This window comes from Balearica regulorum, chromosome 5, assembly GCF_011004875.1.
Source record: "Balearica regulorum gibbericeps isolate bBalReg1 chromosome 5, bBalReg1.pri, whole genome shotgun sequence".
NCBI lineage: Eukaryota > Metazoa > Chordata > Aves > Gruiformes > Gruidae > Balearica > Balearica regulorum.
The window spans coordinates 54,672,504-54,697,272 of NC_046188.1; the positions used below are offsets into that span (position 1 = coordinate 54,672,504).

The 24,769-nt window shown below is 43.7% G+C and overlaps 1 protein-coding gene across 1 annotated transcript in view; it reads right to left on the bottom strand.

Annotated features, from left to right (window-relative positions):
• Positions 1 to 10,155, bottom strand: part of OSBPL5 (oxysterol binding protein like 5) — a 182,410-nt gene extending 172,255 nt beyond the window's left edge. Inside the window, exon 1 of the mRNA XM_075754960.1 lies at positions 10,055 to 10,155. Coding sequence (XP_075611075.1) covers positions 10,055 to 10,069 — 15 coding nt within the window. The 5' untranslated portion in view covers positions 10,070 to 10,155. The remainder of the gene's footprint in view (positions 1 to 10,054) is intronic.
• Between the last annotated feature and the right edge of the window lie 14,614 nt (positions 10,156 to 24,769).

A 24,769-nucleotide genomic window follows, 5' to 3' on the forward strand; every position in this document is an offset into this window, starting at 1 on the left:
GACATCTGTCCACGGGGCTGGTTACCTGCTGGGTGGTAAATCTGGCTGGCTTTGGCGGCACCCCATGGAATGGTGCCAGGCAAAATTCTGCCCTAAAGCCTGAGGTTCCTTTTTTCAAAGGTTTAGCTATTGGTCTTATTTTGAGTGTCTTCCAGGAAGGACAGCCTATCTCAGAGGTAACAAGTCAGACTGATCTTAAAAGTTGCCCTTAAGAGTTTCTTTTCTTTTAAGTGAAGAGGCTCTGCAAATGACTTACTAAATTGGCATCCCTTTAGCAGATTTCTTTTTGCAATAGAATTTTGGGATGTCAGTTTCCAACATGAGGTTTTGCATTTCAGTTCTGTGCTCAAGGAGGAGGAGACAGAGGTTAAAAAAAAAGCAAGCAGTGAATTGAAGATTAACGAACAGGATAAAGTTGCATCCTGCTATTGAAGAAATGGAACCAAGCAATTTTTAATGAGATTTGACTTAATCTCATATAATCTCAATAATCTACTATACAGTGATATTTTCTCAAAAAATGCAAGACACTTCATTTTAAAAAAACTTGTCTTAGTTTTTCCTTAATTTGTTTACTCTTTCTGGTAGCCAAATAAATTCATTTCAATACAAAAGTAATATTCCAAGTCTCAGTTATTAAGAAATTCCAGTTTTGGGGAAAAAAAAAATTTTTTTTTGAGAAGTTTCCATTTGTTAAAGGGACAATTCTGCCCTAAGAAAGTTGCTAACCTATCTTGTATTTGAAGAGAGGGATTACTATATTACAAAAAGACTATGTTCATTTTGCTGGCCACACTGATGATGTCTACACAAATTTGGTTTGTTGAAGACGAATGTAAGATACACAAAAGGGACTAGGCTCCTTTCTTGGTTACCTACCACAGCCACATCTGCACTTCCTTCTCTCTAAATACTGCAGAAAAGTTGTCCTGCCAGCAGAAGTAATGAAGTTTAGAAACATTCTGTGCATTGATGCACCACCTCCTTATCTTCCCACAGACCCCCTAAAAGGTCTTTTATTTCCATGTATCTCTCCTCCAGTGTATCCTCTTACTCTTTTCTATATCCACCAACCACCGGGCTCTTGGGGGATCATGAACACTTGGTGAGTCCAAGCATACTCATGTCAATCAAGATATACAACCACCCCATCCATGTTAGAGCCTTCCCCTCAGTGCAGACACTTGTCATAACTTATGTGCCTTTGAGAGCTGTACTCCTTTCCTGAATTTTGCTGAAAAGTTAATACTACACATACAGAATCACAGAATGGTTGAGGTTGGAAGGGACCTCTCAGAGCTGCAGTCTGTACACTGCCTTGGCTCTACAAGCAGTTGAAGGTTGCCGCAGCTGTGGACAAAGGAAGCTCCTCACCATCCACCTTTTCTGTACCTTGCCATGATACTACAAGCAGCTGGAGGGTCCCTGCAGCCATGGACAAGGAGAGCTCCACACCACCCACCGTCTTCTGTATGAAACTTAACTCAAATTTTCCAATTCATGAACCCGTTGGCTGGTTTGTGCTGCCTATTTTGGGAAACCATTTGAGGCTTTTCCTTTTGCCTAAGAAAAAGAAGCCTCAACTTCTTAGGAAACTGGGCTAAAACAAATTCAAAGCATATTAAGTGTCATATCTAAGATTAAAGTCTGCAGACAGGGATATGTAAACCAAATGTGTGCTATAAAGGAAACAGCAGGTCCTTCAGCAGTGTAACTTGAACCCAACTGGCTCCTTGCTCTTTGCAAGCTTGTGAGAATCTCTTTCACATCTAAACTTCAAACCTCTGATGGGCTTTCTAGGATGCAAGAATGAGCAAATCTTAAGTTTAGCATCATAAGAGACAGACCTTGAGCACAGCAGAAAAGTTGAAGGACTTGCTTTGATTTATAGGCACCAACTGTCAAACCCTACAGTAATTAATTTCATTAACAGGGCTGAGATCAGTGTCTCCTTACCAAAAAAGGTGGCAGGAAAACCCTCAGGTGAAACAGCAGAAAATGCTTTCATTATGTGCCTGTAAGACCTAGACTGAAAAATATCTTGCTGGCAGGACTGCTAATGTCACAAGAGCAGCTGAACCACTCACTACACTAGCAAAATGAGCTATCTTACAAGACAAGCAAATGCAATGTGTTGTGAAGTTCCGTGTGAGGACCTGTGCTTTTAAGGATAAGAAACATATCACACGGCAGCCAGCTGACCTACATTTATAGCTGAAGATGTAAAGCTGACCCACAGGGAGTTGTGTCTAACCTACAAACACAGAAGGAGTGCTAGTCAAACGGACCATGTCTTTTAAAATTATAAAATGAGCAGGAGCAGCAGCACGGGGACAGGCTTTTCCTGCTGCCATACGTAAGAAGCAAACCAGTTCAATATAGCACAATGAGCCACTGCTGGCAGGGAAACACATCTCAGAGTAACTCCTGCCTTCTCGATATGCCACGCTGCAGGGAGGAAAGCACACTCTTAGTATGTGGAGGCAAACCAAGTGAGCAGTAAGTGAGATGGCAGCATGGGCTGAGCTGGACAAACCAGGTCCTGGGGCCCCGCTGCAGGCAGTAAGGCTGCGGCAACTCCAGTACTGCTGTGCTTTCACTGTCACCAAGCCTGCGGCATCAAAGCTCATACAAGTAGTAACAGCCAGCCACAAACGCAGCTTGCCACATGAGCATGGATAACCTTAAAAAAACCCAAGGGAATAAACAGTGCATTGTAGGGTCGCTAGGCCATAAAGAGAGGAGAGGAGGAGACATAGGCAAATCCTTCCCCAGGCACAGTGGTTATAATTGCAACAGCATAAAGAGAAAATCACGCACGCTTGGGACCAGATTTTTAACCCCCACCAAACAAAGTAGCTCTGTTGAGCTCAGTGCAGCGCTGCTTCACGCTGCATGAGGATCTCCCTGTTGGCATAAATCAGCCTTTAGAAAAACAGGCTCCCAGTTAATTTGTTGAGTCCTGCCCCAAATACATTGACTTTTCTTGAACAGAACCTTTCCTGTCCCTCTGTGGAGCTGCATGATCATATGACAGCTAAAGAGCACGTGAGCTCTTTTTCCACTGCTACAGTGGAAAAGGAAAGATGTAAAAGAAAAATTGAAAGTTACTACAAAACAAAATTGCATATCCTAAACCAGCCTATTAAAGACAAACTGTAAGTGTTAATTAAGCCAGTTTGCCTATAGTTAAATTACATCACATCAACATTTCATCCCTGGCAAGCATGAGTGGCAGCTCTATACTTTGGAATTTTATGAGACAAAACCAGAGCAAGGAAACAAGCTCTGCTGGGCTCAGCAAATGTACAGAAATAACCACAGTAGGAAATTATCATTAATAAAGCCTGGATAGAAAGATATCTCCCAGATTATTCAGTGTTACTTCCCTTTTATTTTTCAGAAATCTAACCATCTTTTATCAAAACTTCACACAGACAAGACTTTTCCTGGGACCAGCTGGTGCATTTCTCCAGTGTTTGGGGAAAGCCTGAAACGCAGCTGTTGCACCAATGCAAATGCTTGTTGCAGATGCAATAACCTCCTAGAAGCCAGTGCAGCTTAACTGCAGTATGAAGTAGGGACTAACTGCCAAGACATAGCCACGTGGCTTACCTGCGACTCAGAGCTTGTGTTGGTGCAAGTTGCTGCAGTGGGTGTCTATACATATATCACAGACTTTACTGGGGCAAGTTCGTTATCTTCACTCTCATCCAGAAATCGCATCCATATAGGGTCTTCATGGAATTTCTATGATACTCTGATGAAAAGTGTGATGTCCATATATTGGAGCCAACACATGACATAAACTTGAAAACTTATCAGCCATGTTTTCATGTATCATATCTTTGTCCCTTCCACCCACAGAGCCTTGTACCACAAAAGGGAGGTAAGAGGTTGACTAAATGTTTCCTTTTTATATTGAACTTTGATGTTCACCATAATAAATAAAGGCAAGAGGAATGAGATTTGGTTTGCAGCCCAGGCAAGAACATTTAATGTAAAAACCTAATCTACCGTGATAGAATTACTGGAGGAAATTCCTGTTTCTGGCATGGATTCTGGAAGAAGGAAAAATAATTCAAGTGCTCACTGTTCCTTTCCTGAGACAAATGCATTTTTCCCCCATGCTTAGTTTCAAATGTAATCATTTATATTGCAAAGGTTGAGGCATTTAGCCGTTACTGTCCCCGACAATCTTAGTTCATAGAATCACAGAATGGTTTGGGTTGGAAGGGACCTTAAAGATCATCTAGTTCCAACCCCCCTGCTGTGGACACCCTCCACACTTCAGCAAGTCACTTCCAAATTTTACTCCTCACAGATAACATTTCAGCAAGTTCATGATCAGCAATGCTTTGTGGCCAAAGTTAGGCACTTTTTACTTCTGATACAGAATTTTGTATTCATTCAAGGAAGATGGACTAGAAAAAACATTTCAAAAGTGATTGCAGGATTCAACAGCATAAGCTCCTATCTAAACCACTTTTAAAAGTTCAAAAGTCAGTGGCTTTAAAGCTACTTTTGACAACTTTAAACATTTTACCCCGATCGTGAAGTACAGCGATTTACAAGAATCTGAGGAGATGAAAGATCATTCCACACAGTCCAAAACAGCCTGTCAGACATAATTTTTGTTAGCTGCCTCTAAGAACAGAGGTAGTGACCAGCATATATTCCATGTGGCAAATTACATATTCTCTAAACCCTGTACGAGTCATTTGGATTTATGACACACTGCAGAACTCTCTAAAGGGAAACCAAAATAACAAGTATATGAACCCTCGGTAGTCTAGCCTGAAAATTATAGACATGTAACATCAGATAGAACATTTTCCTCAAAAATCTTTCCCAAAAAGTCAGCTGAAAGGACAAATCAGGTATGCTGGGGAAGCATTTTATATATTTGCACTAGAGTATTGGCTGAAAGTTCACAACACTACTTGTTTTCACAGTGTTTTACATGCTTTATATTTGAGTTCCATGAAGTAGTAACTTAAATGATTACACAATCTTTTAAAGGTTTTTTCCCCCCTAATTTAGTTACGTATGTGGAGAAAGATTTTTTCATCTTTGTGCCTTGCACTAACACTCCGTATGAGAGCTTATTTTAGCCTAGATTCCCACAAATTGTCACATTGTAATGATTTCTTCATCAAAGGAGCAATGCCCATCTGGACACATTTAGCCAGCCACATTTCATCACACATGCAAAATGATGCATGGTACGGCAATGCACCATCTGCCTTGGGGTTTAAGCTATCGTGTTGTACCCATCATTCGTAAAGGATTAAGGGGACACAAATCTTGGCTTATATGGAGCAAAAGGTGAGTCTGTGCAGTTTGGTCATTTGCTACCGTCAGACCAGAAGTTCAGACTACTCTGGGGGGCTGACAGTGTTGCAGCAGGTTATGAGTGGTCGTAGGTTTCTACCTTACTGATGAAGCTTTCCCAAAGTGAGACCAATAGACTTTCCCCCACTCTCCTTCTCCCTGCTTCCTTCCTGCACCTCCTTGCCCCTGGAAGGATCAGATGAAAACTCCGAGGGAGGAAAGCTCTTGTGTTCGGGGAAACAGAAGCATACATACACACATGCTTTGTAAACATGTAAGATTACATTAAAGATATGAGTTGTGTGTAATCAGTATAATTTTCTGGTAGAAACACCCCAGGAAGGTCCCAAACACTGGCTGCCCATTCGGATCAAAGAGCTACACTATAAGGGAGGACACGAGCTGCTCTGGAGAGATCCTATCACCCATCCATCTGTTGTGACAGTGGGTGTAGAAAACAGGGAGACTAGCTGTCGCCTAGCTCCTGTTTTCTCCCCGACAGCAATGCTCAGAAGATAATAATGAGCAAATTTCAACAAGCTTTGCTTTCCAAGATGGTATTTCCATGGAGATATTCCTGAATGTCTCCAGCTGGTGTCCTGGCTATGAATTTCAGTTTTGTTTCTAAAAGGTATAATAAATACTGTGATTAAAAGTAAATAGGTTGTCTTTATTCTGGGGGGTGGGTAGGGTGGGCGTTGGGGTTGGTTTTTGTAATGCATATTTCTCACACACAAAGAAATTCTAATTTTGTTTTGCTTTCTAAATAAAACCCCCTTCTCTGGTTAGTTTTTATCTGTCCCTGCATGCCAGGCATCCTGGAATCCAAATTGTGCACCATGGAAAAAACATCCTCACATATTCTGTGAAAGAATGAAATTTGCTGGTGGGGAAAAACCCTTCCTGGTTTTACCTGGTTTGATTTGTAACATCAGGAAGTTGCTGGCCCTGCTGCTGAGATGCATGCAACATGCACCAGGCCTTCAGACTGGAAAACTCTGAGATACCTAAATAAGGTACCTTCTCCTGGTAGTGTCCATTTTCTTACTCAAGACAATCCTCTGCTCAGAAAGCCCAGATTAAATGTTACGTTCTGTATTCCCTGAAAACAAGTGCCTTACTGTTGCAGAAGCTGACGAGCATGTGATCAAAGGATGCCATACGGGCCATTTATTAACAATCCAAAGTGAATGCACCATTTGTCAGGCTGTAATTAAAACTGAAGAACAATACTCCAGTTTTCATTCCCATTGTTGATCTGGCTATTTGTATCACAGAGCATAAACTGTTTCTTGCCTTATTACTCCTAGCACAAATTCACAGCACATCAGGTTTACGGATGGATATTGGTAGCAAATATTTCATATTATGGGTCAATAATATGCTGATATATATGTAAGCTCATTGCCTACCAGCTTCCTACTTACATACATGTTAATAGGATTATGTTTATATACATATACAGAAATAAAAATTCACATCCAAACTAACACAAAACCAACCAAGATAAAAATAAAATCACTGCAGTCAGTTTACGTGTCATTCTGAATTTCAAGTGCTTTAAAATACTACTGTAATTTGCAAGTCCACATTCTAAACTAACATATTGTAAAAGCATTGCACAAAAGCTCTATTAAATTGTCAAAATACAATCAATGTATTTCCACTTTCTTCACTCACATCTTAATTTAAAAACAAACCATTTCCAAATAAATGCTTTTTCACAAGTCTGAGAATCATAGTTTTCTCTCAGATCCATTTCTACAGAATTGCCAAATATAACCATTAACAAAATCACAAGCTTTATGATATTTTTAGTTGCCTCCTCTTCTGAGATTTTTCCACTTTTCTCCATTCCTGCCTTCCCTCAAGGCAAAAGGGCTAGAAATGCCCTTCTCTTTTATCTGCTCCAAGAAAAGTGAGAGATCAGGATCCTGGCACGTTTACAAGGCTGAGGGAGGCAAATGTGGTGCAGAGCACCACACCAGACAAATGACAGCAGAACAGTAAACATCTGCCACACTGTTTTGAGGCTGGCTGCAGTCATGGCCCTCACACTCCTACAAACTGTGGGGCAGGTCAGGAAAGGGCAACACATCCCATGTGACTTGTCTTCCTCCCTTAGCCTGCTACAGGGCCCCAGGCCACCCTTGCTTCCAGGGGACTGCTCACAGAGGCCACTGGCAAAGCGCAGGCACAGGTGCTCATTTGGTATCCATTCCATGGGTGCCCAAAGTGAGGCCACCTCTACCTTTGGTGTGACAGTGACAGAAGTCGCCAGCATTTTAACTGTTGTGGCACCTAGAATGATTGCAAATGCTCAATAAATAAATGAGCAGCTGTATTTAACTTTTGCACAATTGATGTCTTGCAGAAACACACCAGCAGCATACCAGTAACAGGGTATCAAAGAGCCCTTTGGAGAATCAAAAGGCCCATGCATTCCCCCCCCAAGTAAGTTGCATCCTGCTTAGTGGTAAAGCTCCATTTCTACCATGGGTTGCTTTCAAATGCTTCTCATTTAAACCTAAAACTAGCAGAATTCACATCTTCATGCAGAGTTTCCTCCCCTTTTCCTTCCTTTTTACTATTACAACTACACCAGCCACAGACTGCAACTTCACATATGCATATCTGACATTAATAAAAAAAACTTTTCCAGGAGGGTGAACATGTACCATGCTGGTATGTCAACACTATGTTTTCCATATGTATTAAACTTAAATCTTAAGCTAAAAGAAGTCCTAATTGAAAATCCACAACAAAATCTCAGGAAATCTCAAACACATCTATGAAACTACATAATTCTGTTCTGCAGATACTGCCTGACCTTCCATATAATGGCAGTGCCTGTGATTTCTAGAAGGGATGTTTGAAATACAGGGAGTATGAATGTCAACTTCCCATGGCTCCCTTAGAAGCTTCAGCCAGCAAGAACAGGAGCAGGAGTTGTGCAGAAGCACAGGAGCAAGCAAAAAAGCAGTTTAGACTATTTACAGGGCCAACAAAATGAATGTTTAGACGACACAGCACAAAAGTTTGTCAATGGTACCTGGCACAATTGCACCAAAGTCATACTAAAACACATTTGCCGCCTCATTTCTCATTAAGATAAGGTCCTATTTCACTCTCATAACCACAGTTGATAATAGAGCTACATAACTTCATATACTGCCATTCCACTTGTCATGGGAGCCAGTTCAACAAGGTTATTTCCTCCCGCAGCTGAAATACAGCTAGGAATCGCACCAAGTGGGGGCTCCCCTATCCCCCACTTGGACATAATAGGGAAACTCTTACTTAAAACTACAGCTGCAAATCGATGCACATGTCTCTCCTCCACCTGAAAAACCTGGCCCTCCTACTCCTACCTCTGCCCATAGTTCTCAAAACATAACTACACAGTTTGAAAAGGCAGCTGCGTTTCCAGGTGATTTTTAGAGGCTACAGCCAGCACCATGCTGTCTGTTTCTGGCTCCTTAAGGAACCCATTGCATCCCAGGCCAGTACAGTACAAAGCTATTCCAGCCAAGACAAGACACAAAGCTGCTCAGGTTCCCCCTTGGCCCTCAGGAAGAAGAATGAAGAAAAGCGTCATTGCCATCAACGCAGTCGTGCCAAGCGTAGCCAAAGGTTATGGAAACTTCTAGCTCAGGAAGAGTTTGGGGATTGTATATAGCTTTACTCATCTTTAATTTAATACTTTGTCTTAGCCCTGAGGATGCTATATTGTCCCTGCACAATGATCAGCAGGGATCTGTTTGCAGAAAACACTGCCAGCCCTCTTCCTCCTCACCTCTCCTAACAAAGCATGACAAAACATTAGAGAGAGGTATTTTGAACAAGTACAGTGATAAAAGGTTGTTTCCCAAAACTGTCAAGAAGTCATGGTTTCCAAATCCACTCGGGCTATTAGGGGCACAGCAGGCTGAGTGAAACTTAAAATATTTGGTATCACTTCTGAAGCAGCAAGTATGCTGTGCTCTCAGGATTAGCTGCATCTTTAAATATTATAGAGCTGCTGCAGTCTAAAAGCTGCATGCCTTTAATCTGTTCTAGTGCTTTGGGTCAACCATCAAGTCCTTATGTAGCAATAGTTTTGGAGGCTCTTCCAGAAACATTCATCTGGAGAGCTGTTAGCAACTGATGTAGGTGCAATGCAGTATCCTGCCACTTTGAGCACCATACACTTTGGGGTCTACATTAAAAACGTTCTTTTCCTTGGCTCTGCCCTATTTTTGCTCTCTTGCAAAGCACAACTTGCAAAACAATCCGTAGCATCAAACTTCACAGAAGTTACCCTTATAAAAGAAAGGGCAAGATTAATCAGCAATTTTTAGAAGACTTGAGCAAATATTAGTAAGCAGCTCTGGTATTTTGAGTTTCCACCAGCAAAAGAATAAAGCTGCAAAAAAACATTTTAAGATCAACATCTTGCAGCTGTATTTTGTTCTCTCATGGCAAAAAGCTTAAATCGATGTCTTGCAGCACAGGAAATAATCAGAGGAGGAGGCAAATGCAGTGTTTCAACTTAGATCATTGCAACAGTTAATTGAGCATTTGGTGACAGCAAGCAATTTACTAAGTACATTTTCACATAATTAAGCAGCAAACAAGACGCAGTCCACAGGAGCTGCACATTTAATTGTGTCAGCAATTATATTATAAAGCACTTTACGCATATATTTGTGTGTATACGGACCTATCTTTATATACTTACTGTGCAGCAAGGCATGGGTGTTATGTTGGTCTCGAAACAAATGCTTTACAGCCTCAGGCAGAGCAACCTTCCTCTCTCATCTCGGGCAAGTCAGTGTTTCTGGAAGGTGGCCAGGCAAGATCAGATTCATCAGCCAATAAAATTGTCTAAAACTGCCGTTCCACAGGAGACCGTTCCTCCGGCTGCAGACTCAGGAGCAGCCAATAAAGAAGAAAATCAGCATCAGAGTGCAGGCGAGCATTTTGCCCCACACTAAGGGTCTGCTCTCCAAAAATCAAGCTTCCCCCTGCCTGTGCTGCTGTACACAGTCATCCTGCATGAAAAACAACTTGCACTTGACTTGCCTGGCTAAAATAGACACATAGCTATTCTGAACACTGACAAGGGTAAAGAAATCAGTCGAGCAAGTGCCTCATGTGCTGGGAAGCAATATAGCAACATCCGGAGCTGTGAATTCATGTTGCTAGTGGGGTTACCACATCAGACCTAGCTTTGTAGGGGACAGTGGGAATGAGTGCTCACACAACCTAGCATTCACTTAAGGTCAGAGCTATGTTCATAGTGGGCAGTGTTGAGACCATTGAAATCTTACCTGTATTTTATCTTCCAGAGTTGGACTTGCTGCAGTGGCTGTGGGAAGCCATCCTCTCCTCAGACTCACGTGTTTGTCCCAGAGTCCATTGCTGTTTGGAAGAGCCCTTGATTTCACCCGGTCAGTCCTACAGCAGCAGCAAAATATCCCAGTGTGCAACAAAGCTTCACAGAGGTGGCAGTTGGAGCTGGCTGACATCCAGGGAACCTTAGGTCTTGCCTTTACTAGGAAAAACAAAAAAAGTCAGTCTTAGCATGTGTTAGCTAACCTACAGTATATCCTAAAGAGGACGAGGCATTTGTTACACGTTAGCAGGTCAGGGAAGACCTTAAGAGGTCTTTACTTCTAAATTAACACCAGGCCTATGTCACCAGTCTGAAAATTTGTATTTTTACAGTAGATGATGCATTTTGCTATGAAATCCTAATAAAGCACAGTGGTCTCTGCGCTCTGTTTTGCTCCCTTGCTGGCATTTACCTCTCCTGACTTCTTTGAGGTAAAAACTATCTGGCTCTGTTTCCATAGAAGTTTTGCATCAAGGTGCTTCACCTGCAAACCTGACTCACCACCTGATATGCTGGAAACATACGCCTGCAGTCCAGGCCAAGGCGTATGTTTCCAGCAACATTTATTCCAGTCTCCTGACACAACTGAAAAGCAAATATCATCCAATCTATCTCCACCAGTGACATCACACACCCTCACCTACATGTATTAGAGGACAAAGTTGTCTGTAGTGCAGACAACCTCTTGGAAAGTTAAGACTAAAAAGCTAGACTGCGTCTTGAAATGGGAGAGGTTTCTTAATGAAAAAGCAAATGGTAAGGAAAAAAGTTGTATTAGAATGTCAGCAAGACTCTCGTTAACAATAACTGGTTTTCCCTTTCATGGGTCATAGCGTTTAATCTCCTGTTTTGATATGAATGTATTTTCACTTATTTATGCAAAACAGTGCTACCTCTGCTCTCTTTACATGTTGATAATACAGCCCTTTGGGGGACCACAAGCCAAAGATGTTACCCCCAGAACTCTGAAGGCCACGTTACACTGGGATAGCTGGAAAAGGAGCTCCTAAAAAGCTACAGTATGCTAAAATCAGGCTCTAGCAGAGAGGCACAGCCTAACTGAATTCAACAGCCTGGACTTTGATCTTGGAAAGCTACATATGCAAGCATTTATGATCTGGATTTCCCTTTGATGTAAATTGGCATAGGCCCACACCAATTCACACAGGCTTTTCTTCCAGCTGGGGATCTTCTGCTACCTTTGGAAAATGTGGGGTTTCATTTGACCACTGTACACTGCCATATTGCCCATTCTCTGCTGGGCAGAGAGCACATGCCACCCTGAAGGCAATTACATGCTAGGTGCTCCCTCCAAGGGGGGTCTTGGAGCTGTGGAAAAAGGCTTGTTGAGTAGTAGCTTAGGAAAACAGTATTTTGGCTACACAGAGGAGCAGGACATATACTTACTGGAAACAGCTGTCTTGAAACTAAGGGAAACATGACAAGCAAGTGAAGAGCCCCCATACTTTCAGAGTAGCAGAGCACAAAGCCAGCAGCAGGCCAGGGTCCACACCAGTGGAATACAAAAGAAGGGGACACCAAGCAGGTTACCACAGCAGCCTGCCTCAGGAACTTCTTAATTTTTAGCTGATAAAAGAAAACTCAATTGGCCAGGCAGCTGTGCTGGTATCCCATCCTAGTGACAAGCATTAGAGGGTTAATCTATTCTGTGAGTTATGCACATGGCATTAGAAACATGGTAAACACCTATATTTTCTCCACCTGTGTATTATTATCTTGTTTTTCATGCAGGATGATTGTGTACAGAGAGCTGCTAATGCAGGATTTGGTTTACCATTCATCATAAACTTTAGTTTCAGTGTTTAAATGCAGCAATGGAGAATATTTTCTAAGATACTTTCTACATGTATTTGATGTGGTTTTGGCTCTAATTAATTTGGAACAGGGAAGGGAGTTCAGAAATTTTCTTTTTCTCTCTCACATCCCTGTGTCCCACTTTACTTTTAAAGTGGTAAGGCCCATCTAGATCAAGGCACTAGGAGGAGAAGGGAGAGAAAGAAAAAACTTAACTGAATTAGAAACAGCTGACAGGGCATGTCATCATCACAATCATGTGCTCAAAGCTTTTCAGAAACCATAACATGAGTGGCCATGCAAATCAGTGAGTCATTGCAACAGCTGAAGGGGAAAAACCCTACCAAAAAAAAAAAAAAAACCCAAAGCAGAATTCTGCTCACCTGCTGGGCTTGCTCACTGAGGAGTTTCTGTAGCATGCTTGTGTTTTGTCTGGCCATAGCACATTTTCATTCTCTTTAGTGCATTTATCCTTAGGATGGCCCTACCCTTGTGAAGTAGGGCATTACTTCTGGGAAAGTTACATTACTTTCTTAGCACTGGGAGAGCCCAGCAGTGTGCAGGAAGCCTACAACACTTCAAGGAACTAAAGTGTATCTTTGTAGTTATGGCTAAGGCTGTTAAAACTGCATTGGGCTTCTCTGTAATGCGAGATCAAAAGCTGCTTCTGTCTTCCCCATCCCTTCCAGCACCTTGAATATGCAGCTGCATCTGTGTGTCCTCACTAAGGGGGTTGTGCAGTCTTAGGCTTTTAACAGCAGTCTCCTGGTTCTGCATATTTATGGACTCAGCATTTGCATGTTTTTTCAATATATATATTTTTATATAGATAGATGACCTCAATATTTAAAGAGAACATACTGATTTTGGGGGGACAGCTGTTTTATACTTAACTCTTCACACCCACTTTGCATACAAATGACAGCAAGACAGTGTCACTTTCCATAGTTTTACCCTTTCTAGCAAGGAATGATGAAAGAGCATGTGCAAGAAAAAAATATTAAAACAATCAGAAAACTTCAGACTATTTTTCCCTCACCTCATGTCTAAGCAGTCCCTGCTTGAGGGTATTGTTCTGTCACCTCCCGAAACACAAAGAAATCCAACTGCAATTCTAGGCAAAGAACTGCAATATGCACCAGAAAGCATGCATCAGACCTAGAGTTGAAAAATGCAGCCTGCAGAGTGTGTTTACACGTGTGAGAATTAGGAAACCCTTTCTTGGAGCAGGCAGGTCAGCAGGCATGACATCTGGTGGTCCTTCCTTTCAGAGAGTAGGCCGCTTTGGAGCTGACAGAGCTTAGGAGAGACAAGATCAAAGGACCAGTGTTTCAATAAACCCTTGCCTGAAGGGTGCAGGAATGGTAGAAAAAGCTCAGTGGTGGCTTCACACAATCCTATTCCAGGTGCAGCCCACGATGAGCAAAAGGAATGAAACCAGCTGTATCAAAGCTGGGGGTTTTGTGTGTCAGAGTAGCTCTACCAGCTATCTATAATAAACACCTTCTGTGTTTTGTGTCCTGTGACCTATCATGACAGATACCTAGCTTATCCATTAACACAGGAAAGGACACCTTAAGTGATTCACAGTGAAAAAAAAAGTCATATTGCTCAGAACTCACTTTGATTCAGATGAAGCAACTTTGCAAGTCTAATAATGCAGCGTTAGTGTTATTTACATGAAAACTGAATTTAAACAGACCTGCCAGGTTTGTTTAAACAAAGGAATGGACTCGATTTTTATTTACACACACCCTTAAATCAGTTTGATGCTGCAGTATAGAGTCGATGCCCTCTGGCTGCCTGCCTCATTACCATCTGTAATGAACAGACCATCTTAAAATATAAATAATTTATGTTGTAACAGCAAATATAGTTTGGAAGGAAGAAAACATTTGAGGAAACTGGGATCCGAAAAGGCTAGAGTGATTCAACACGGGTCTCTCAGTTTCCATGGAATTGTGAGCATTACCCTACCACCTTAACTGCAATCAAACTGGAGCCCAAACGACCAGGCCAACTCTCAGCACAGGAAATACTGCATCAGATTATCAAATAGGAAAGTCTAGTACTAAGCAAGGAGGGACATCTCCCAGGTGGGGAGCGTGCTGGACTGGGACACAGCAGGAACCAAATTTATTTTCCAGCTCAGTTGCTGATTTCTGTCCCAGCCTAGGCAGAACCCCTAACTGTGAGGGAGAGGAAATCTGTATAAATAAATGAAAAATTTTAGCAAACAGCTGTTCTGGCATAAATACCTTGTCACATCCCATTTTATGCTTGTTGAAACAAACTTTACCCATGCTTCCTCTGCTGTGCTTGGACTAATTTATCATGCATTATGTATGTTGCTCCATCTCAGTGTTTAATTATTCATGAATCCCTCCGTCCTCGCTCCCTTTCCCCTTCCACTTGCACTAGGATCAATCAGCATGATTCATCAACTCAAGTCCTTCATCGCCACCAACTCTCAAGGATGTAAGCCTGCAGCCCAGCCTGGCTTTGGGCATTGCTAATTTCTGCCAGAGAAACCAAAGTCCTGCATTTTTTACTGACTGGTTCGGTTTAGACCTTGGGAAGGCACAGGAGCACTGTGTTAGACCAGGAGGCTGACACATGGAAATGTCAGCCTCCCTTTGGGCTCCCTAAGAACCCTCCTGCCCCTCAGGTGCTGTGGGCTGGAGAGAGCCCAGTGTACCCCCAAAAAGGTGGTACAGTCACCAACACGTCCCCTAGAAGCCCCAATGTGAGGTCTGAAACAACCTCCCCTCAGCCCCCAAAGTGACGGAGGGCCCTGAGGAGTCACCTCCTCCCACCTGCCCCAGGGCAATGCCAGCCCTGGTGGGCCCCAAGGACGCTGGGATGGGACTCCCTGTTTCTCTCAGCAACATTATCACTTCATTTCTATTTGGAGGGAAATGTCTGAAGAAGGGAGACCTACCCACCGGGTGACACAAGGGCCAGGTGCCACCTCAGGGCAGGTAAGGGCTGCAGGGCCGTGCCTGTCCTGTGCGGAGCAGGGGAGGGAGCAGGGTGGATTAGACACAGCAGCCAGGTCAGATGAGGAGCCTAGGTGTAACGGCAGCATGGCAGCAAGAAGGTCTATGCTCGGTGTTGGTGCCCAGATTTTGGCAGCAGCAGGGCTGCGGGGCAGCCGCTGTGAGGAGAGGTGGTGGTGGGGCTGTCCCATGCTGGACCCAGCCGGTTCCAGCCAGTTCCTCAGTGGCCCCACCACAGGGCACCACCCAGCCTGTCAGTGGAGCTGGGAGCACCTCAGCAAAAATGTTCTCCAGAAAGGGCACAACACCACACAGACAGCGAGGAGAGAGGGGAAAAGTGTGAGGAACAGCCCTGCTGTCACTCAGGCCGGAGAGGGAAGAGGTACAGGGAGGGCTCCGACTGCCGGAGAAGGGATCCCCCCTTCTGCCACCCGGGAAGGTGTGAGGAGGAGGGAGGGCAGAGAGTGACTGTCGTGGCTGGCCGCAGCCCCACTCACCAACACCCTGTGCCTCCTCGGGCAGAGGAGTTGGGAATGAAGGAGCAAAGATGAACCTGAGGGGTGTAGTGGTTTAATTTGTCTTTGTTTCTCACTATCCAAACCTATTACAATTGGCAAAATGTTAATTTTCCCCAAGTCGAGTTCATTTTGCCCATGACGGTAAATGGTAGGCAGTCTCCCTGTCTTTATTTCAGCCCACTAGCTTTTTAATCTTATTTTTTCCCCCATCCTACTGGGGAGGGAGGCGAGAGAGCTGCTGGGTGGGGGTCTCTAGCTGGCTAAGGTCAACTCACTGCATATGGTTGTTTATCAAACTACAAGCCTTGCACTTGTTCTTTTCTCTCCTCTCCTGTTAGCTTTATGATTCTCTCTCCACTATTTATGCTTCTTTAGATTTCTGTACGTGTTTCTGTAGGCAACATGGACAATTTCCCTGTGTGTTTAGCTCTCTGCAGTGCACTCAGTTTCTCCACGTCTCCATGCCTCAAGGTATGTTCCCTCGGGGCGGCAGGTACATCTTTGCTTCCACAGGAGTACCGCCTCTGTGTTTAGTCCACTGTTTTCAGGGCATTTTTATGTATAAGCCCATGGAATAAAGTACTATGTACAGCACAGTAGCATTTTCTGTGAGCCAGTATCTTAAAAGTTGTTCTCAACTGCCAATGCCGCAGGAGTTTTGCTTTAATTCATGTATGTGCTCAACAGGATCATGCATAGCAGCCATGAAACCTTCTTTAGAAGAAAACCTTTGATGCCACCCTGGTCCTTCTGAGTCAGTTCCCCAGCACGGAAGTCCACACGCACAGCCAAACTGAGGAAAAGTAAGAAATTATTACTGGACTCTGTAATTTAAGTACCAGAAACCATTGCTTGCATTTTACTCCAGCCCCCATTTCCAAACAGCCACAAATACAGATTTCTGCTGAAAAAGAAATCCTTTCTCCTCCTTTTAGTAACAGTGATGTGCTGCAGTGTAGAAGAGGTATAAATCTGTTGTCACTACTGTTCTGCTGGCCCAGCTCCCTCATCTGCGCTGTGCTGCAACTTCAGTTAATGCAGAATGCCTCAGTCAGTATCACTGGCAAATGCATCAAATATAATATGCTTTTTTATAACTTTTAAGGCTTCCCCTCCAGCTTGCATAACATTACACAACTGATCTCCTTATTTCCTACATGCAAAAATCAAGCTCTTTGTTCTGAAACCACACAGCTTTCATGTGCTGCCAAAGGGGAATCCATTTGGGTGCTGTGACTTCCTCCCTTTGAAATGAGTCCTCCCCACACACATTAACAGGCAGTAGGCCTGTGGCTGCATTCAGGCTGCCTGCCTGGTTTTGGTTTATCAGTGGAGCAGGGAGGATTGGAGACAGCAGCCATACTCAGGCTACTCACAAACCCCTCCTTGCAACTAAAACAGCTTCCAGGGTGGAGGGATTTGCCCAGGTGTGCAAGACCCTAATCACCACCATGTTTTTTGTTTGCTTTCTGCCTTTGCTGTAAAGTCATTTAGGAGTGGTTGACATTTCAGTTAACTGTATGAGTTATTTTGGGTTTTCCCATCCGTTACAGCCCTATTGTATCTCCTAGTTTCCTGTGCTATGGCTCTGGCTTGGTGCAGAGGGCCCTGGGCTGATCCTGGGGACCAGCCTATGCCAGGGACATAGCTCCTTTGCAAAGCTGGCAGGGCACCACAGTGAAATGCTGCTCTATCTGCTGCGACTTCTTGGGGTGGCCCCTCAGCTGCTTTGGATAGCAAGAACCAGATCAAAAAGCCAGGCATATCCTCAGATGACTGATTTACCCCAAATGTCTCTTCCCCCATCCATGGTCTGTAGCACCAGCAAGTCCCCCCAGCCTGGCCACCCTCACGCCTGCAGGTGCCCGACCCCCACCTTATGTTTCACTTTCATTGTAGAGGTTATTTATTGCTGTAATTAGTCAATTGATTCCCCCATATGTGAATACTGAGCCATCCTGAGACTGTCACTTCAAAGGACTTTTGCCAGGTCTGTCACCAGTAATGAAACAGTCTCCACCCAAGCAGACTGCACTTTTGATAAAGAATATGCAGTTTGCTGCTGACTGTGGGCCACCTTACACACCAGCAAAATCAAAAGGCCACTATCAGTTTAGAGCACGACCCCTTCCCTGTGGAGGTTGATGAGAGACCCACACCAATCTCGCCTTGCTGTTTGCCTGCTGGGTTCTGGTACAGTCCCAGGTTATTAAGATGTTGTATTAGTTGCAATGGAATTATTTAACTATTGTGGAAATGCTTTATTTTTTCCCTTCTCTGTTGTGTGAAACAAGACGAGGCACCACAGCCTCCCTTTTGCAAACATTTGCAGTGTACACCTGCAGTGAAACACGCAGGTTTTCCCCACCATAGTCCCTCAGGTCCAGCACAGCAAAAGCATGTTCTGCTTCCTCCATCCCATAGGAAAGCAATTCAGCCCCACAACACAGCTGCTAGTGAAGATGTCAATTCATTTTGCAAATCCTTTTTGTGGTATTTCATAGGTAATTGTGTGTCTTCGTTAGTGATACCAACATTCATCGTCCAGGCTTTGAATTGCCCACAAACCTCTCTGATTTTGTTCCCATTCCACCTGTTCTGCTGAAAGGAACTACTTGTGAACATTGTGCAAAACTGCCTTCAAATGTCTTGCAAAAATTTTGTATCTAAAGTCCAGAAAATGGTAGACAATTGCAAATACTGCTTATTAGGGTGACCATGGTCATCACACTGCTGTCTCGTGCCTCACTCAGCTGCTGGTTATATTTATCTCCTGCCTCTGGTCATGTCATTGATTGCAAACTCATCAGGAGATGGTCCTTCCCTTCTCAGCATCTCTGTCCCCAGCACAGAAAGCAGCCAGCTTGCCTCCCCAGACCCATCCTGCCTTTTCCAAAATAAACTAAATAGCAAAGTTCTTGAAAGTTGAAATGTTCACTGAGTGAAAGACCAATCCTGGGAAAAATTTCTACGTCATGTTTTGTCTGAGTGCAGAGCAGCTTCTGCAGACCGTGGTGCCGGTGGTTGTGTTTTCACATAGATTCTGGATCTACCTAGTAAAATCACTTACAATACATTGATCACTTGACATAATAAATAGCGACTAGAGTCATGTTTCATCTGGAACCAACTGGCCATATTCTATAGAATAATACTTCCATGTACTTCTAATATCATTTAAAGCTGGTGACTTTGAGAGATCCTTAAGGCTCTGGTTTTGTAATAACATTTTGCCTTCCTCAGACTGACTTGTAAAATTTCAGCCTACCCAGCCATGCACACTTACATCACATTGGAATAACTTGGCTAGAGGCAAAAATTTGTAAAAAAGAAAGAGAGTACCTAAATACACATGGTGGATGGCTCACTGCAACACTCTTCAGGAAAAGCATATACTTGCCACAGCTGCTTAGAATAAGGCCCTAACTCAAATCTGTAAATCAGCTATGAGAACACTGTGGGGGAAAATACATGTCTTTTATGTATTGAACTATTTCAAAACCAAAACCTTACATACAGGAGAGCTACCAGTGTTACGGTAATTTGTCTTCAGTTTTAGATAGCTTAGGTTACCATCTCCAGAGAGTTTAAAGAGAAATTACCAACTGACATCCATATATATTCAGATTCCCTATTCTTTGTCCCACTATTTTCTAACTGGGTACTGTATTTTGCTCAAAAAAAAGAGTAAGTTCAGTTTGTCAAGGTGTGAGAAACTGGACTGAAAGAACTTTTGTCTCAAAGATCGCTTTGTACGGCGTGCGATAAGGGCAATTGCCGGGTCGTAAGGACGATTGCCGGGTCGTCGAGACTTTCAACCTTCGAAAAACGCCTTGCCGGATCACGCGCCACGGCGTCAGATAACAGTCGTGTGAAGAATGGGGCTGGAACTGTGTGTACGCATGTGCAGGAATGTGGAAGCGGTGTCGTACGTGCCATCGTGAAGACCACCACGAGTATAAAAGGGGACCACCAAGATGAGGATGGCGCGCCTTCGCCCACCGCCACAGAGCAAGGGATTTGGACTCTCCCGAGACGGACCTCCGAGATGCTGCGGACCCGCCTCTTCGTCCGCCATCGCAGAACGAGAGATTTGGACCCCTTTCCCCCCCACCGAGACACCGTGGACTCGTGGTGGTGACTATTCTTGCAATTCTATCCCGGACTCTTGCTTTGTTTTCTGCCTTTCTTTTCTGCCCTGTCCTATCGCTCTTATCGGTTACCTTTACCTTTTCTTTTTTTTGCTCTTTTCATAATAAAAACTGTTTCTGGTATACGGCATTTGACCTCGTTTGTGTCTTAATCTCGCTCTTGGGATCGTATCGAAACCTCCCCGATATTGGATCGGGACACAAGGCCCCGTACAAGCTGTTTGCTCTGGATATGCCTCCATTCCCTCTCTTGTCTGACGTGCAAGGGTAGGGGAGCAAAGAGAAAGTCATGTTCCACATGTGACTAAAACTGGTGCTTTCTTTGGATTTCTCAGTATTTCAGTCCCCTTGACTACAAGGTGAAAATGGAATATACTCTTAAATCCTGACAGAAACGGTCAACGTTCATCTTTAAATTGCTTTAGAAAAATGTCCAAATGGTGAATAAAATAAAATGGAAAGAAATCCCCAAGAAAGATTTTTTTCCCCAGGTAATGTAGAACTGTTCAAATCTTTGTTTGTGGCATTTTTTGAAGGCAATGAATTCTAAAACCTTAAAAAGCTCATTTTCAAAATACCAAGTGGTAACATCAAGTGTCTTAACACGACTGGTACTAACATGCTGGCAGTGAGCTTGACAAATGAAAATATTGATGGTCTCACTGCAGCTAACACTACGAAATCTATTTTGCTGGCATCTCAGTCACATTTTAGGAGATCATCACACAGAGGAAAAACAGTTCAATAGCTTTAGACATGGCTTATTATTAAATTACAACGGTTTTAAAGGTTTGATTGATCCTTATTGTTCATAAATTTTTCTCAGTATTTTGGTAACTGGCCTACAAATGGCCTTCAGAGCTCAGCTTTCTTCCAGCATGTGCTGACCTGGCTTGTCCCCATCAACATTGGGGCATCACTCAGGCCAGGGGCAGCAGCTGAGAGCCATTCACAGTTGGGCCAGACCCAGCTGAGAGCAGATCTTCCACAGGACCGGTGCTGACAGATGAGCATGGGACATTTGGATGTCAAGTGTTATTTCTAGTATTGATTTATTCCTCATTCAAAAGTGGAAGGGTTTGTAAGCAGCTGAGTAGTTGTAGCTACATATTCCAGTAGATTTACAGCATTTGCTGAAGCTCCCTCACATACCCATCGCCATTATAGCTGTGCTTGTAAAATATTTCTCTCTCTCTATCACTAGAGCTTTGCATTGAAATCTCACTGTAATTCAGGCTGGAGATGGAAGAAGCCAAAGTAACTCAGCAGATGTTGCTGGATGCTTTAAAAGGTGCATTTAAAACCTCCCTAAGGACCTATGTAAAAAAAGGCACAGAAAAGTCATGGTTAGTGTTATGCACACACACATAAACAGATCCATTAACTGAAATAGCCTTTTAACAGTTATTCATATTGAGCAGTATGAGCAAGCACATCGTTGTTTGCTGTCTTTATTGATGTATCGGCACTGTGTTCAGCAATCCTATAAATCCATTATTGCTGGGAACAGCTGCGGAGCAGACTGATAAGCTGGGAAATGAGCACACAGCCAACAATGCTGAATAACCAGCTCCAGGCTGGTCCGAGCCAGAGCCCTTACACCTTGGGCTTACGTGCACCGTCAGCAAACGTGTAGGTATCAGGCAGGACTCAAGTGTAAGAGCATTTCCCAAGGAAGCAAAGGATTATTTAGCACGGTCAGGCTATTGCTGAAAAAAAGTCATCTGATCAGATGTACAGCGCTCTAATAGATGAGATACCTAGCCCCTGTGGGCAGGGAGACAGCCTTACACTGGTACGGTAGCCTGGGCTTAACCGCTGACATGGGTCAGGGTTGGAGGGGACGGGCTTTGCACCTACACTGTGGGGAGAAGGAAGAAGGGAGGTTATCGGAATCTGGGAAGGAAGTGATAAAACGAGCAGTCTGGCAGGAAAAGCTTTCCCTAGAAAGAACAGTGGTATCATGTGCCATCTGGAGGCTTAAAGCAGAAATGAACAAGCTACGTTTCCTTGCTGGAGAGACAGCAATCACCTTTTAGGTGGATACATACCTTAATCAGAGCTGGCATTAGATCAGCCTTTATCACAGACCCTGTTTTCCTTCTGACAGTACACTCCCAACACTGGAAGCACCACATCAAAAAACTACCAGATTAAAAAAAAACAAAACATGAGTCCAGAAAGCTCTTACAAAAAGATTTATGTCTCCTTGTCCATCCTGCCCTGCATTGAAACAAGGGCAGAGACATGGCATGGTATGTGGAGGGCGCTCTGTCCCTCGCACGCTAAGCACACAGCTCTTGTGTCCCTAGCAATCTTCTTGTAAGCGCTATTAATACACTAGGGCTGTCCATGAAACACTAGCATTACATCCAGAACATCGTTCCAATGAATCTGGCTTTTCCCTGGTCACTTGGAAAGTTGGAGGTAAAACACAAGTTAAAGTAACTCGCTTTAGATCAAACTAGACTACCTTTTCTCAGTGAAAGGAGCTCATTTGCTGGCTTTGCTCTGCCTGTCAGGCGATGATGTCTTTTAAAATAAAATAAACCCAGGAAAAGCAACTTGGATGAATAAATGGGGTTCTGCTAAGTAACAGGGACAAAGAAGAACAGGCCTGGATCCTGAATCTTCAGATCTAAGAAGTGGTCGGAGGGGCTCCCAGCTTCTCCCCCTTGTGAGATGTACAAACAGCTCCTTCCCTTCTGCCAGCGAAGCAGGCAGGAAACAGCTCCTGTTAGGCACTTCCAAGTCTGGTCTTCTGCTTTGTTTACCACCTCCTCCCTTGAAGGCAGGAGGCTGGCATGGGCTAAGAGTTTGCCTGGGAGGGGGGAGTATGGAATGAAGCATAACACTGGAGACAGACACTGTTTGGTACCAATTCTGTAAACGCTTGCGCAAAGTGCTGAAAATGCAACCATTTAAAGCCAGAGGTTTCAACAACATAAGGTTTCTTCTCTTATGCGAACAGCTGAAAGGGACTCCCTGAAGCAGGGCCACAGTATCTGGAAAAAGGAAGTAAACTGAGTTCTCCGGTGGCCATGAGAAGTGGGAGAACACTGTACCTACCTTAGAAGCAAGTAAACTGCTGATCTTTGCTTGCCCTTTGTTCTGCCCCTGAACAAAAGCAATTGCATCTGCTTTATTAGTTTTTACTCAGATCACCCAAGGAGCTGTTAAGAGCTAGCATCTTTCCCATCGCTAATATGGTTTTTCTTTTTGCTTGAGAAGAGCAGAATGTTCAATGTTTTCAGGTGTTTTTCCCTTCCAAACTCCCATTTCTGACCCTCTTCCGTGACAACATCCTCATCTGTTCATCTCCAAACTCCATTCACCACCTCGTAACACCCAGCCAGGAAGGACACACAAGGGCAGCAGTGTTTCTGACTACATCCCACTTATGAAGCAAAGAGCAGGACAGAAACATTATGTCCTCTCCTCTCTGACCTCCATCTTTTTAGTCTCAAAGGCAATAGAACTAGTAAATGACAAGAACAGGTACAGAATGCGATTTCCAGATACACAGGTTCAACTTTACCCACCTGAACAGATTAACACTCCAAATGACAGTCAGAACACTTGGCTTGACTGAAGTTCTAGTATTTCAAACAAACCTATACGATTTAAGGAAAAAATAAGTAAGGAATTTTGCTCCCTAAAAGTCTCCTGAGGCTGATTGCCCCTGGCAGTGGTGGTCACCTGCTGCAGGTCCTGTACTGGGAGGTTCATTGTCACAGCTTTGCTGCTGCAGCACGAGTCCCACCAAGAGCACTTGGACAAGCATCGTGTGGCGGGCACATGCTCCCACTGGAAGAATACAAGACAATCACGCTTTGCTCTTCCCATCTCACCATGCAGTCATTTCAGAAAGTGCAGCAGTTTCTACGGAGGATCACAAGATGCTACAAGTAAGTGTCAGCACCCCATGAGGAACTGCAGAGCTGCTGAGTTCCAGTATCACCCTCCAGGCATGTGATCCTTCTTGGGAGTGATTCAGATGGCAACCAGCAATGGAAACTAAGAATTTTAGAAGAAACGGACTTAACTGAGGTGATTTTATATGCATCTACAGTCAGGTAATCTGTAATCAAGAAGCCAGCTATAACATTACAAAAAGATTTCTGTACCCCCTTCTATCATCTCCCCCTGACAACAGAACATCCTCTTCAAGGGATCAAAAAAGTCCTCCCTCTTGTTTTTTCTGGAAGTAAATGAGTCCTAGAAACACTGATCCTCCCCCAACGCTACTTCAGTGAGTACAAATCTTTTGATTGACCTTGGATGAAGGTATTGTTCCTTTAACTGGTACCAAGCTCTTCGTTCAGAGAAGCCACCAAGTGCCAGGACACGTGAGCATCGGGCCCTGGCCCTGCCAGGCAAGCCTCAATGACAGATGAACATCCTTGCAGGGAGCCCCAGTGACCATCATACACATCCAAGTGCCACTCTAGAGGATGGGAGGCCACTTTCCTTATCCAGTCTCAAGCCCTTCTAAATGAAATCGGTATTTTGGCATATTAATTTTATTCAAGAGGAACTGAAAACCCCAAGAAAGGAAAGAAGACAGAAGGTGCT